General features: G+C 39.5%; 1 protein-coding gene across 1 annotated transcript in view; it reads right to left on the bottom strand.

The window, feature by feature from the left end:
• LOC126481474 (alpha-L-iduronidase) overlaps positions 1-16,655 on the bottom strand; it is a 247,787-nt gene that overhangs the window by 130,856 nt on the left and 100,276 nt on the right. The window contains exon 5 of the mRNA XM_050105252.1: positions 10,160-10,338. Within this exon, the coding sequence (XP_049961209.1) occupies positions 10,160-10,338 (179 nt within the window). The remainder of the gene's footprint in view (positions 1-10,159; positions 10,339-16,655) is intronic.

The following is a 16,655-nucleotide window of genomic DNA, read 5'->3' as shown; positions in this document are numbered from 1 at the left end:
ACAATTTACTAGAGTTGTGATAAAAAGTTGTATACAAGGCAAGACAGTGATGTAATTTCTGTATCGGACTGACAAGTGTATCAGGGTACACTTGTAAGTCCTGGTGGGCTATTGTAATATAATCAACTGTCAGAGATATAGTTTATCTGAAGTGAAAAGGATGATGCCCCCAGTAAAGAGTTAGGTAATTTCATTATAGTATTATGTTGCCAGAAAATGTGTTTAGTTTATTTAATGATGAATATTTTCTTTGGAGTTTATAAGTTCAGTAGACCAAAGAATCTAGGAAGCGGGAATGTCTGCAACTTCCGGGCATATGATAGCTTGCCCAACACTTCTTTGCCAATATTGGAGGAAAACGGATGTGCTTTGTGACAAGAGTAATCTAATGGATTTAGATTATCAATTGTTGAGAGTGAAAATGATGTAGTTCCTAATAAAAAAATACGAATAAATATAATTTTTAGCTGAAAGTATTTCAGATCCAGTGGAGTTTATTTTAATCAGAAGAAAACCCAGGCCATGCTTGATATTGGAAAGATTATTTTGCAGACAAAACTATGAAAAACCCCTAGACCAGGGATGGCCAAGAACACGGCACGCGTGCATGCACGCGTGCTGAGGTTTCGCACGCATGCAGATCGCTCCCTTCTGATGTCACACGTCCCCCACTGCCTATCAGTTGACTGCACGTGCATGCACGGAACTACGAACACACCGCACGCGACAGTGCATTTGCGTAAGGAACACCGCCCTGCTAGCATGTGGCTTAGTTTCATATTACGACATCTGATAATATTAAGCTCTGTACAACACATCATGTAGAGCAATACTGAATCTTTGTTGGCTGTTTGTACACCTACAGAAAAATAACAATAACGCTGGGTTTGAAACTGCATTACACCAACAATATCGTGCTTCTCACATCGTCACTCGTAAAATTCTTACAGAATTTAAGCTGAGATATAGAAACAGACTTGAAAGTAGTCTACAGCATGCAGTATGATGTGGAATAAGTGATTCCAACTACATGTGAAACAAGCAAATTTTATATTCTGGAACTACTGTACAAAATTTGCAATAACCGCAATTCTCAACAAAACATATGACAAATACAACAAAATTATCACCATTAATTTAATTATTTTTTGTTCACTGTAGACATAATAAAGTACATATCCAGCACAAACTGACGGTACACGGACAAATGCAGACAGTTTCTCATATTTTCGTCACTCAGATTGCCACGTAATCCTGACTTATTTAGTTTCATAATTGAAATAAACCTTTCGCACACGTATGTCAATCCTAACACTGATATAACTTTTGCAACCTCATTGTGGACACGGGGAAACTCTTCCCGAGGAAAACCTTCATAAAACTCCTGGACAGTTTTTACGTAAAAACATTTGTCCTTTAAATGGGAATTACACTGCAGATTGATCAATTCCATTTCCAAATGCACTGAAGTACTGTCAACTGAAACAGCAAAGGGTCTAGAAAATACTTCAAAAACAGATGTCAGCAGACAGTGTCCTGAAAACGTTTAGAAAATTGAGCCTATAGTTCCCCCAACACAGAAACGAATTCGTCAGAAGTTGCGTTCTCTCTGACTTTAGAGAGCGTAGGGCAATGGGCGTATTCATTTTCAGAAGTTGTTCCTTCCACAATGCGAGTTTCTTATTAAAGGCATCCACTTTTTTCATCAGATCAGAAATAAGCTGCTACTCACCTTGCAGAGTCTTATTGAGAGCGTTCAAGTGTGCAGTCAGATCAACTAAAAAGGCGAGGTCTACAATCCATTTTGGATCTTCTAATTTTGGCTCTGCGTTTCCTTGTTCCTTCAGGAACTCAACAATAGCGAGTCTTAAATTGAAAAATCTTTTGAGGCATGATCCTCGACTTAACCAACGTATCTCCCAGTGGTAAATAACATCTCCGTACTCTTCGCTCAGTTCCATGAGAACCTGTTGAAACTGACTGTGTACTAAGCCACGCGACTTCAAAAAATGTACTATGGTGATTACCACCTTCATCACGTGCTCCAAATTTGCATACTTAGCACAAAGAGCTTCTTGGTGTACAAAACAATGAATTCCATACAAATCTGCTGTCTATCGTCCTAGTTTTTTACGCAACAATGCTACAAGCCCATTCTGAGCACCTGGAATTGCTGGCGCTCCATCCGTGGTGACTGAAACTAACATTTTCCAATTCAGGCCAACGGCTCCAACTCCCTCTTCAACTGCTTTTGCAAGTTGGTACTCCTCGTTGTGTGTTTCATTGGTACTAAATCTAACAGTTCTTCCGTCACGTGCAAATTTGTGTATACTCCACCAACATAAATCGCTAGTTGTGCTGTGTCCGAAATGTCGGTTGACTCGTCCAAAGCAATAGAGAATGCAATAAACTTGCAGGCACTATCAATTAACTGCCTGTAGGCATCCGCTGCCATACCAGCTATGCGGCGAGCTATTGTCTGTCTGGAAAGACTAATTTCACTACACTTCTTTACTTCCAGTGGCGTCAAGAGTTCCACCGCCTCAACAATACACTCCTTGATGAAATCACCATCACTGAAAGGCTTATTCGCTCTTGCAATTTTGAGCGCTGTTTTGTAGCTTGCTCTTAAAGACAGGTCGGTACGTTCGGTTGCAGGCTAAAAAAAGGAAACAAAAATTGAGTGAACTCTAAATTCGAATTTTAACGACAAATATGTACAAATACAAACATCAGAAACACAAAGATTTGTAAGTGGTACTCGCGTTCGGTCTGTCTCGCTGCATACCATTACGTCTTCTTCATTCTGCCAACTTGTTTGATCTATCAACCCAACTAAATCATTAAGTCGTTTGTGGTTCTATTGCAAATTTGCGGTACCCAGCGAGTATGCAACTGCATAATAGACATTGAGAATTTTCATTCTTTTCTTCGAAGAAATATTGCAGTTCCCATTCAGCTCTGAAGGCTCGTGACGCTGTGTCACTACCCCACCTCTTTGTGAATGTGTGTTCCATTGCAACAACCACTGTACAGTACTTATAAACTTCCTACAAATCGCTAAAAAATAGCGAGGAATAAACATGGCTGCCACTATGAATCAACTAATGCACCCTATGCCGGATGAAAAGATGTCGCATCGCACAGCTAGTCTAATGTCGCGCTGTGCCGAGCAGTGCCGTGAAAGACCGAGGAAAGCCGAGTAGTGGCGAGGCAGACTGAGCCCTGGATGGCACGCATGCAGCACGTCTGTACACGCATGCAGTTTGGCACGCCGTGGCCGTCCCTGCCATAGACAAACGAGATATGCAGTGTGTAATCTTTCAGCAGCTACTAAAAAATAATTCTTGATGAAATTGCGCTGGAACTGGTCATATTATTCCCATTCAAAAACACTTGGTGAGTGTTGTCCTACCACAATATACAACGTAAGATTCCACAAACAATTTTTGAGTCAGCTAAGAAACGAGTAAGATAACAACCAGTACAACTGTAGGAAGAATTTGATAGAATGCTGGAAGATAAAACTATTCCACTTAGTGTGCAAGATGTATGTAGTTTAGAAGCACCCTAGTACATGAATGTAAAAAGAACAGAATCTGTAGCACCAACAGTAGTATTAATAGTTGGGTAACAGTTTAACAGTGTTTATAGTAGTTCTGTAGTGGTAGAAAATAGCAGTATTAATATTTCTGTAGTATTAGCATTTCTACAGTATTAGCATTTTTTGTAATGTTTAAGTATCTGGAATAAATAATTAATATACAAATTTATCATTATCTACAAAAATGTGAGTTGTACAGCCTGTGTTAGTATCCCAAATAATATGTTGTAATTGTGAATAAATAATTAGTCACTCGAATCCCTCATCTACTGCAGATTCACTGATGATATCTTCATTATCTCGGCCAAGGGTGAAGGTACCCTACCCACATTCCTCCAGAAACTCAAGCACCTTCTCCCCACCCACTTCAGCTGGTCTTCCTCAGCTCAACACGACACCTCCCATGATGTTGACCTCCACCTCAATGATGCTACATCAGTACCTCTGACCACATCAGACCTACCATTCACCCATTCCTCCTCCTCGACAGCCACAACCCATTCGACGCCAATAAATTCCTTCAGTACAGCCTAGCCACTGATGATCAACACATGTGCAGTGAAGAGCAGTCTCTCTCCAAATAAGCCAATGGTCTTGCTCAGGCCTTCACAAACTGCAATTCTCTCTCCAGTCAACTACCATCCCCCATACACCCACTGACAGGCACAAAGAAGTGCCCCCTCATGACTCAATACCACCCAAGACTGGAACAACTGAATCATCCTCTCTGTGAGATTTTTGACTCTCTCTCACCATACCCTGAAATGAGAAATTTCTTGCCCAATATCCTCTACACCCCACCAACAGTGGTATTCATTTACCCACTCAACCTGTAAAATATCCCTGTTCATCCCTAATCCATCTCTGTTCCTGAGCTCTTGTACCATGGCTCATGTTGTTGTTGTTGTTGTGGTGTTCACTCCAGAGACTGGTTTGATGCAGCTCTCCATGCTATTCTATCCTGTGCTAGCATCTTCATCTCAGAATAACGACTGCAACCTACAACCTTCTGAATCTGCTGAAGTATTCATCTCTTGATCTCCCTCTACGATTTTTACCCTCCACACTTCCCTCCAATATTAAATTGGCAATCCCTTGATGCCTCAGAACCTGTGCCACCAACCAATCCTGTCTTCTAGTCAAGTTCTACAGCACATTTCTCTTCTCCCCAATTCTATTCAGTACCTCCTCATTAGTTACGTGATCTACCTGTCTAATCTTCAGCAGTCTTCTGTAGCACCACAGTTTGAAAGCTTCTATTCTCTTCTTGTCCAAACTATTTATTGTCCATGTTTCAATTCCATGCATGGCTACACTCCATACAAATACTTCCAGAAAATACTTCTTGACACTTAAATCTATATTCAATGTTAACAAATTTCTCCCCTTCAGAAACACTTTCCTTGCCATAGCCAGTCTATATTTTATATGCTCTCTACTTTGACCATCATCAGTTATTTTGCTCCACAGATAGCAAAACTCATCTACTACTTTAAGTGTCTCATTTCCTAGTCTGATTTCCCCCGTATCACTTGATTTAATTCAACTACATTCCATTATCCTCATTTTGCTTTTGTTGATGTTTATATTATAGCCTCCTTTCAAGATACTGTCCACTCTGTTCAGCTGCTCTTCCAGGTTCTTTGCTGTCTCTAAAGAATTACAATATCATTGGAAAAACTTAAAGTTTTTATTTCTTCTCCTTGGATTTTAATTCCTACTCCAAATTTTTCTTTTGTTTCCTTTACTGCTTGCTCAATATACAGACTGAATAATGTCAGGGATAGGCTACAACCCTGTCTCACTCCCTTCTCAATAACTGCTTCTCTTTCCTGCCCCTTGACTCTTATAACTGCCATCTGGTTTCTGTACAAATTGTAAATAGTCTTTTGCTCTCTCTATTTTACACCTGCCAATTTCAAAATTTGAAAAAGTGTATTCTAGTCAACATTGGGAAAAGCTTTTTCTAAATCTACAAATGCTACAGACATAGGTTTGCCTTTCCTTAACCTATCTTCTAAGGTAAGTCATATCCCTGTAACATGATAATGATGATGTTTGGTTTGTGAGGTGCTCAACTGCGCGGTTATCAGCGCCCGTAAAAATTCCCAACCTTTGCTCAGTCCAGTCTCACCACATTCATGAATGATGACGAAATGATGAGGACAGCACAAACAGTCATCTCGAGGCAGGTGAAAATCCCCAACCCCGCCGGGAATCGAACTCAGGACCCCGTGCTCGGGAAGCGAGAACGCGACCACAGGACCATGAGCTGCAGACCCCCGTAATACACCAATATCCCAAGACTTATTCCACACATCATCCCACTGCCACCTAGTCCAGTTGTATCATAAGCATCTCCTACCCAATAAAATGCCTTGTGAAAGTGTCAGTTGACCAATGTAGCTGAAAATGCTGTGTGGCATTCTACCTGAGCACGGTCACTAATGAGCTGTCTGTCTGTGTGAATGACCACTGCTACACTGTGGTCAAGAGACATGTGGATCACACAGATGCTGAGCTTGCCACACAACATGATGTACTTGAATTCAGTGACTGCTTCACAGCCTGTGGCAGCTGGATTCTTCCCCTTAACACTAGCTTTTCTAAACTATGCATGTGGGAAATCTCTCTACAATGTATCCTTCAGTCCTTTGACCCCCTGGCCCCAAGCTTCAACTGCATCTATTCCCTTCCTGATACAGTCCAGCATCAGACATGCCTTTTATCTCCCCCCCCTCCCAGTGCACTTGAATGATCCTCCCCCTTTCCCCCCACCTGCTCCATCCAAAAAACCCAAAGGCAGCACCTTACTCTACCCCTACCCTACTACTTCTTTTCCTCCTCCTTCCCACCCAACACCTCACATGTAAACCCCCCCCCACATGCCCAGCCAAGATCACTGCTCACCATATTTGGGCCTCAGCACCTAGAAACAACAGTGGCTGTGTGTTTGAGTCGTGCTTATCTGGTTTTGTGTGTGTGTTTTTCTACATCTGAGGAAGGACTGTGTCCAGTGCTTTACATGTACATGTCTGTTACTCAGTGCCTCCTCTATGTGGTGAGAAGCAGTCTATCCCATTTCAATGTCGGTTTGCAATAAATTTTTGCTGCACTACCTATGATGGCCACAAAGAAAACTATACAACAATAATAAATAATTACCAATACCTTAATTCTGAAGATAATATTGGTATGGTGGTAGCAAAACATAAGCTTATATTTATTTTTTTCCACAATTTTGGTCATCCAGGGTAGCGCACGACAACAATTTGTCACTGAACACAATACAATGCTGTTCATTACCCATCCATAATTCCGGATTGAGGGCACCAATCCAAACACAGCCATTTATGTTTTATTGTTTTAGTGTTAATGGTCACTTACACACTTGATTTTAATTCTCTGTCCAGATGCTGCTAGTCACAGAATGCTGAAGGGAATCCATTACTTGTTCTCAGATGGAAGGTGTTGATGTGAAGAGGTTACAATGTGCTTGGTACATGAGATGATGCTCCTCCCTTGTCATCATCAGATGTTATTGACTGGAACCCTGATGACAACAACATCTGTCCTCACTTTCTCATGCAGTCCAACATCGAGCCACAGTCACACTGAATGCCTCACAAATCTGGATATTGTATGATTCAACTGGCTGGCAATGATGCCCTTTCCAATCTCTGCCAAGTGCTGATAAACTGAATTACACAATAAAGATTTCTCTTTAAATTATGCTGTTGATGCAAGTATGTTATGTGATAAGGTGGGAGGGAGAATATGGTTTAAAGTCCTATTGACAATGAAGTCATTAGAGACAGAGCAGTAGCTTGGATTAGGGATGGCTGGCAAAGGAAATCAACCATGTCTTTTCAAAGGGTCCATCCTGACATTTGCTTTAATTAGCTTAAGGAAGTCAAAGAGAACCTAAATCTGGAAGGCTGGACAGAAATTTGACCTTCACGCTTTGTGCACCAATGAGGCTGCTGGAGGCCTTAGCTATCCATTGTCTACCAGATACTGTGGAGGAAAACCCATCAGTAAGTCATTTCCCTGCCACCTCCTGATATTTCACAGCTGCCTGCTCGACTAGCTGCGACAAATCCCAATGAGGTCATGTCATCCCGAATGCGAGTTCAATGTGGTAACCTCTGCACCACCTCACCACTTCATGATATGTTCTAACATTGCCTTTAAACAAGCTATCTGATGGAACTGTTCATCTGATTGTCACTTGCATCATTTTGTACTACAGTCAACCCTCCTAGATGCAAACATACCAGTTTCTTGCAGCCACTGCTGTAGTTGGGCAAAAGTTGTATGTGATTTCATTATTACCACAGGGACTGATGACAAAGGCCTCTTCTCAGTTTGTGGCATATCATGAAGTAAGTGATTTGAAAGTGACCCAATCTTGAAAACTTATTTTATATCAAAATGGTACATTTCCAGATATGGGTTCCTTATCAAAGTTTTATGTACTAAGTATCCTCTCCAGTGACTAGAAGCCTGTAATAAGAATTGTGTAACATCCTCTCTAACAAAATGGCAATGTTCCTAACTAAACTATATTACCTTATGATTTAAGGGGACAGGAATGAGGTAAGTTGTACCGATTGCCTTATATGTGTATTACTGTCTATGTTGTGTCACTGGCATGTTTAAGGTTTGTTATTATATTATTCTGATCCACGTAGACAAACCATGAGGCCAGTTGTCATATTTTAATACATAATAGCTCCAACTGAGATTTTCAAGGTAAGGTATTACATGGCTCTGCAGCTTCATGCATTTAGCAGCTGTCAATCTTAATAATTTGCTGTCTATTGTCTGTCTAATTTACATATGCTGTAACTTTATTAGTTTGTAAAGTACAATTATGTTGCTTATATAGATGTACTCATCTCTCAGACATGTGTTAACATGCTGTGTAGATTGAATGTAACATAAATGGTTGCTGAGATCAGTTGATTATTGAATGCATGGTGGGGAGGGGGAGAGGAACCCACCAGTAATTCACTTTCTTGCCAATTCCTGATGTTTCATAGCTGTCCTCTTTGTTGGCTAGCTACGCAAAGCCCCCTAATGTCAATTGTCCACTCAGGTAAGTGCAGCCTTTTAAATGAAGCATTATCAACATTGTATTTTGTACCAACATTTTTGAGTGTGTCTCTCTCACACCCTCTTCCATAATGTAACAGGATGTCATTCCCTCCAAATATTTTGGTTTCCCAAGTATAATGACCATGCAATCAAATTTTCTGGAATTGTTTCAGAATATGCCAACATGATACGCTATAATGTGTGACTCTGCAAAGAGGAACTTCTCAGTAGAGAGACATTTATGAGAGTCGCCAGCCGTAGTGGCCATGTGGTTCTAGGCACTACAGTCTGGAGCCGAGTGACCGCTACGGTCGCAGGTTCGAATCCTGCCTCGGGCATGAATGTGTGTGATGTCCTTAGGTTAGTTAGGTTTAATTAGTTCTAAGTTCTAGGTGGCTGATGACCTCAGAAGTTAAGTTGCATAGTGCTCAGAGCCATTTGAACCATTTTATGAGAGTCAAACTGGTACTTATTAATTTGATGAAACACAAATTAGTAAGAAGAACAAGGTGAAATAATAGGTTGTACATAGTGAAATCTGTTCTATGCACCCTACCTGTAACCACCCAAGAAAACATACATTATCAAGGGGCCTGGGAGAGCATGTATGTTTTAAATCTAAATAACCCATATACTGACCAGAATTTCATTTTGACATAATACCCCTGAAATTTCAGTGAGATGAATGGTGACAGATGAACCATCTACACCAGATAAACTGTACATACCACTGAAAGTATATTGAACATAATAACAGGGACTTTGTTGTCTGTCAAACCACTTGGGTCAGCTGAAGTATCTCCCCAGAGATGGGAACACATCCTCCAGCACATACTAGGTTCTTTCCAACACCAGGTTATTTCCATCCACTTGGTCCTAACTTACACAGGCCTCTTCATCCTTCATTCCTCTATTACAATCTTACTTAACATGATTTTCTATTTATGTTCCAATTATCATTCTCTTTATTTAGAGTTTGCCACATAACATTACATTTCCCAGCCTTGTTATTGCGTAGCTAAAGCATCTTTACATGCAGATCAGATATGACTTCCTCTGTTATGAGTTGTTCCATTTCTACACATCATTTCGGATGCTTATTTTTTTCTCTCCCCAAGACAGAATTTAGTCATCACAGACATCTGAGACACATCACATGTACTGTTAATAATTAAGATCAGATCAGTCATCACAACTGTTTTGAATGATAAATAGCTGTTTTTCTCCTCACTTGAAACTGAACATCAGTTGGAGTTTCAAACACGACTAAACAAATTTTTTTCTAAAATATTTGAAAACTATATGCTTTCAAAAAAATTATAAATGCTTCTAAACATATTAACGGTACTAATATTACTGGTAATGCTCATGCTACTCCTTGAGTCTCCCTACCACAAATAATCTTCAATTACTATCATTACGTGATTATTAAAACTGTTGCATTACAATACTTACCAACATATCTTCGAACTATATTTTCTATTAGATCTTGCCACATATGAACCTGAGTTGCATTGTCAAAGTCATTAAACAAATGACCAGGATTACCCATCAACTCAAAGCCTGGAGAAATTCCTAACTTTTGTAGCCACCCAATGAACTGATCCAGCAGAGTGAAGTCATAATCAGAATTCCTGTTACCAGAAAGGAAACATTAAAATTAATATATTACTATTTATTATTATAATTCATTTCAAATATTAATTATTAGCAGCATGATCTGTGACTGTATATTTGATAGCCTAGTGCTATACTAAATTTACAAGTCAACAGCTCTGTTCCACAAGTGTCAAATATAGCTCAGGCATATCTTCCACATTACGAGAAGAATAAGGCCTCTGGTGCCCATGCCATAGTTCAAAACTGATGACACACACAGACTGCTTCAAAGAAATCAGAAAATTAGATTTGAATACAGTAAATCGGTTTTGAGTACAGTACATTTAGGTTAGCAAAATACTTCATTTTATGTTTATTTTCATGTTTATTTCTTTTTATGTTCACCCAAACACAAATGACATCTAGGAATTGACATCCTGCTGACAATGACATTGTTAGAGAGCACAGACTGGGGAATGATAGGAATGGAGAAGGATACAGATGGGATAGAAAATTGGACATGCACTTTCAAGTGAGTCAAATGAACCCATGTAACATTAGCATTCAGCAACAATCAACTGATTTTAAAACTTCATTCTTTAATAGTGTTAACTGCACATTATTTAAGTCTAATTATAATTGATTTTCAGGCCTACACATTTGATATTTTGCTTTTCAATATTAAAAATGAGTTTTCTACAATAACAATTCCAGTCACAAAACAACTCATGTACACATTTTATTACTAATAAAAACACGTTTCAATGCATTTTGAACCTCAGTTCATCATAAAACAACCATTCATTACTCTACAAAGCTCACACTGAATTACAAAATGTTAGCAATATGGCATTTTATGAGATGTTGCCGTTAGGTCTTTAGATTCTCCCCGGTGAGGCATGTTTTCATGCACATCTTTTAATTTGATAATTTTGCTTACAACACTTCACAGATTCGCCTCATATTTCTGCAATTCACTTTAGAGACACATAGAGCAATAATTACTAATTATTAGCAACTTTCGGTGAAGCTGATGACACCTTCAAAACCACCCGATGATCAGTCAGTGTTTGTTTCTTTTTCTGGTGCTCCCCTCGAGTCCCCTGTTGTGCACTATAGTGGTTGTGTGGTGGTAGCTGTTGTGGGTGCGGAGATAAGAGTATTTGAAGTGGTTGCCTTCACATCATGAAGGTGACGAGGGCACCTTCTGTACCTTTCGCATCAACATATTTTTCAAGGGGGAAAAATTGAAGGTTGTTCTTTAATATTCACTAGCTTTTACAAATATTCTTGAGTATTAACTATCATTTTCAAAAGTTCTAAAATATTCTCCAGTCTTCTAGGGTACAACTTGGAAGTGGACTATATTACACTGATCCACACTTTGGGAAAATCATCTAAGCAATTAGTTGTGCAGGTGGTAACTGCAGAGAAACAACTCATAAAAAAGGTATACACAGAGAGAGAGAAGTTATGTAAACAAAGAATGGTTGTGTGAGTGAACAATTTTAGCACAAAAAATGATGTAGTTTGACCAACAAATCTGCAAATACAGAATGTGATATTATGGGAAGAAAAATATTTAAATCCACTGACAGAATAATGAACCAAGACAAAAATATTAATTTTCCAAGAGAAATCCTAAATCAGATCTTTGTTCTTGGTATGTCTTCACAGAAACCTTCTAAGCTACATCGCAGGAGCAGAAACATTAAATGAAAAGAAAAAGGCAAATCAATAATCACACCACAAATTCCATTTCTTTCAACTAACTTACCATTCAGCTTTAAAAACACAATTTTCTCTTAAGATATAGCAGTAAAGCAAAATGGTAAACATTCCAGGATTGTGGAGCGAATTTTTAAAAATTCTGTTTTTCACATGGACAAATACATGTACCATGTTCACATTACTTATAGTTGCACACAAAAGCAAAATATTAAATGTGTTTTATAACAATATCCTATGAATAAGTTCAATGCTATACAAATTAAATGATTCATTGCACATCTTTTTCCAATTCAGAAAACAAATGGGAAAGAAAAGTCAAGCAAAGCGAGTTCTTTTCAGCTAGTTAGAAATAAAATGCATATAGCTTGAGCTAATACTTGTTTTGAGACTCGTACTGGTGCTGAAAAACCTAAATTTTAATTGTACAGCCATGACCTTGCAAGTAATGTGTACTAGCTGCACCAACTTGCAAGTTAACTGAGGTGTACCCAGCAGTGTCTGCATCCTAAGGCCCAGATTCTAAAATCAACTTGATCCAAAATTTCAGTGATCCAGCTATTCATCATCTTTAGGAGAGTGCTGCTGCTGCTGCTGAGTCCTGCTGTAAACTGATGCCAAGGCTGCAGATTGTCATCCTAAATAGGCCTCCATACTGTAAATGGTGCATGCACCACACATCATGTTGCTGCCCTCCAAGGCTGACAAGGTGGTGCTGCCCCTTGTAAAACACTGGTGGCAATGATATATTGCATTCAAAGACTGTTTTCACACTCTATCTGGCTGCACCAAAGAAAGTTCTGTTTTGATGTGGGCTAGTACAGGGCTCCCCATCCTGCTATGAGGAAAGCCATTGTCTCTATTAATCAAATTGTCTGCCACCCCAATGTCAATTATGTCTTTATAAACACCTTCCCAAACATCGAAAGTTTTGGCAACTGTCACAATCTCATCAAATTTCATCCCATGTCCCTCGTTTAAGCAATGTTCTGCTACTGCCAATTTTTACGGCTGCCGTAGCCTCGTATGATGGCAATATTCTATGCACCTGTCCTGGAGTGTGCAGTTTGAATGGCTAATGTAAGTCTTCCCTCAATGACGCAGAATTTTTATATATGCAAAGTTTCCTAATGCCCAAATCATTCTTTCACAGAGCTGAGTAGTGCCCTAATCTTGGACAGTGGACAGAACATACCCTTTTTTTAAAACTCCTTAGAAGTTTCCCAATCTTAAGTGATATGCTTCCACCATAATAAATAAGAGCCACAGATCTATGCACCTTTTCAGTGCCTCCAGGGATGGTCCAAACTCCACATCCTGATGAATCTGCTTCTCAGAGTATCCAGTTTCGCTAAAAGCAGCCATAAAATGTGCAAGATCTTGGGTTAAACTGTCTGCACTGGAAATGGCATATGCTCTGTATACCAGAGTCCTAAGGATGCCACTGCATTGCATTGGTACAGTGGACGGCAACTCTTATCGTGCAGATACCGACTGTGTGTGTTGGCTTTCAATGAACACTATATCCTAGAGTACCATTGTGTTTTTTGTAAACCTTGATATCCAAAAATGTAATCATCCCATTACTTTCAGCCCACATGGTATGTTTAATGCTGGGATGAAGACAACTAAAGTGGTCCAAAAATCTCTTCAGAGCATCATATCCATGAGGCCAGATGACAAAGGTATGTACCTCCAAAAGCACATTGGTTACAAAGCTGAAGTTCTTAGTGCTGTATCTTGCTTCATAACTGGATCCTCTCCTACACCACCACCTATTGCGAACTGTACATATGGGAGTTGCTCTTACAACACTTTTTCTGCCCCCAAAATTATCCTGGTCTCATCCTACCATAACCTACTGTCTCCACAGACTCCACCTAACATTTTCCAGCTCTCTGAACTATCTTCTCCTCACAATTCACATCCCCTCACTTTCACTGTGCACCACTCTCTGCCAATGCTCCCACTGGTCTTTTCCCCTTCTCTGTTGTGCTCCTTTTCTCCTCCACGTTTCCCCACCCCTCCCTCCCTCCACCACAGCCTCCTGAAGCTGTGCCTAGCAGCCTTGTCCTGCTGTCATCTAGTCCCCTCATGCTCTGCCAGATGGCGCTCTTCTCTCTTCCCCCACCCATACCCTGCTATCCCTCTCACTTCCCTGATCCACTCTCAATTGCTGCTATTGCTCAAAGCAACAGTTGCATTCTGGCTGCAGCGGCTGGAGACAGCAGTCACGTGTGCATGAGGTGTGCTTGCTTGTGTAAAAGTGTGCATGTTTTCTTTTCTGAAGAAGGCTTTCACTTAAAGCTCAGTGTCCAAGATATATATATATATATATATATATATATATATATATATATATATATATATATATTTTTTTTTTTTTTTTTTTTTTTTTTTTGCCCCCTTCCTGCAACTCAAGTGTTATCTTTACAGTGAGTAGCAATTTATCCTTTTCATAATATTGTTGATATCATGGATTAAGCATCTATACTACATGCATTATAACAAACAAAACATCTTTTGTGGTAGCTCTCAGTAATATCTCTAGCAGCACTGGCCCCGGTGGCATCTTTTCCCTAGAAGCAAAGCTCATGACATGTCCGTTCACAGGGTGGTGTTGCCCCATGTCAGGGCAGTGTTCGGTCAACATATCCATGACGTAGACTTGTGCAAAGGTGGCAAAGAGCAGTGGGCAGTGTTGGACAGCCTTGTGCAACAGCAGCAGTGGCAATAGCAGTGCTGGGTAGACTAAAGCAGGTAGCTTGGGCTGACTGAAGCATTCATCCACTACCCATCTGCGTGAAGCTTTACAGGCCCAAGCAATGGTTTAATGCATAGGAAAACACATACACCATCTCAAAGACTGAAGAAACCTGGCATCCCATTTCTGATGCCAGTTTGCACACATGTCTATTGAGCATGGCTATAATGAGGATTGAAAAGTAGTGTGGGGTTTTAAATAAGACACTCCTGTTCATAAAAAAGAAACTGTATCAGTTTATTTTCATATGGGGATCACATGGCGAGGATTGCCAGATGGGATAAGAGAAGGTAGCTCCCATAGCTCCAGGCCAACCTTGGAGGAAAAGGGAAGTGGGAAGTGAAATGTTAAAGAAGATCAAGCTGTTTAGTGGCTCCTCTGGGCAACAATTCAAAACAGAAGCAGTTACACTTTGTGGCCATGGCTCCAAGAGCCCTGTGTCTCACAAGTGAGGTTATAGTGCAGCATGATTTGATTGGCAGACTGAATTTGCTGCAGACGATTCAGCTTATTCTGGTGAAAACCAGTTGACTTTTGTCACATCAGCAGAACAAAGATAGATAAAAAGGTTGTCTTTTTTAAAAATTTAACTAACATAAATTTCTCATGTTTGGGTCCTGAGTGCATCTGGTACAGTGCCATATCCACAAGCCAGATTGTTCCTTTGCTTGGTTTAAATTCAGCATATTTCCTATGCAGCTAGTGGTAATCATTATGAATCCAATGGTGAGGTTATATCTTGTACTTCATAGATTACACAACTGCAGTGTTTTATGCCTTTTCTGCTTTCTTTCTTATGAAATACAATTGTACAGTTTGGAAGTGCTGTAACAAACATGTATGAAAAGGCTGCATGCAGAATCGTGGTTTGGGGGTCTTGATGCTTGGTTCCTATTTGAGCTAGGAACATGGGGTAAAAAGTGTTTGGTAGTCGGGATCAGTGGCCATTTGTACAGCCATTCAAACATCTGTCTTACTATAGCTATGTTAAAGTATATTAAGCAAGGTTCGAATGATAAACCAGACCTGCTGCCCAGGCGAATTGTGTGAACTGATTAATTCCTTTTGCAAAAGGTTTTAACTGGGCAGAAATTAACACTTGGCTACTGGCACAATTTGTATGTGCACCATTCAAATTTTATATGCAAAAATAGTAACCCTTGTTCAGATTTTACATGCAAAAACAATCGTCCTTAAATAATTCTCTACTGGAGTGAGACTGATGGTTCAAATTGGGTCCACCAGTGTATCGGACCTTGATTTAAGATAAGTTTTAACTATTTGAGAAAATCTTGCTACGTTCAGATTTCACGTGCAAAAAAACATATTATCTGGGAAGTTTATGAAGCACACCACTTCTATATTTTAAGCTTGAATGAAACGGTTCAGATGTTGCAGGAAGGTAGATAAACGAATAGTCAAAATGAAATCTTTTTGATCCAATAATCTTCATTCATTGTTGATTTATGATAGTTTTTTTACACATACCACTTCTATGTCTCAAACCTGTGTGACTTTGTTCAAATTTTGTAAGAAGATAGACAAATGCATCTAATTTATGGATATCCAGACGTTTAGTGAAAGCTTTATCAACTGCCACAATATAATAAACATGACTCAAAAGGCAATAGAAAAACATATACCAGATCATTCGTCATCATTCTTCATCCAAGTCAACAAAAGTCTGCATTGGTTGCCCAGCTAAGGAATCTAATGTAAAAAGTATGGTAGAGTAGAAGTTGGGAACCATATTGAAAAATGATCCTATCATAGCACACATAAGGTGAATATGTCCTAGGCAGAGTAAGGAATGTAAGAGAAAGGAACTACCTTTTTGATTTATTTGGCAGTTTCAAAGAC

This window comes from Schistocerca serialis, chromosome 5 (genome assembly GCF_023864345.2).
Source record: "Schistocerca serialis cubense isolate TAMUIC-IGC-003099 chromosome 5, iqSchSeri2.2, whole genome shotgun sequence".
In the NCBI taxonomy this organism is placed as follows: Eukaryota; Metazoa; Arthropoda; class Insecta; order Orthoptera; family Acrididae; genus Schistocerca; species Schistocerca serialis.
The sequence above is the reverse complement of the archived record's forward strand: the minus strand, read 5'-3'. Positions and strand labels throughout refer to the sequence as shown.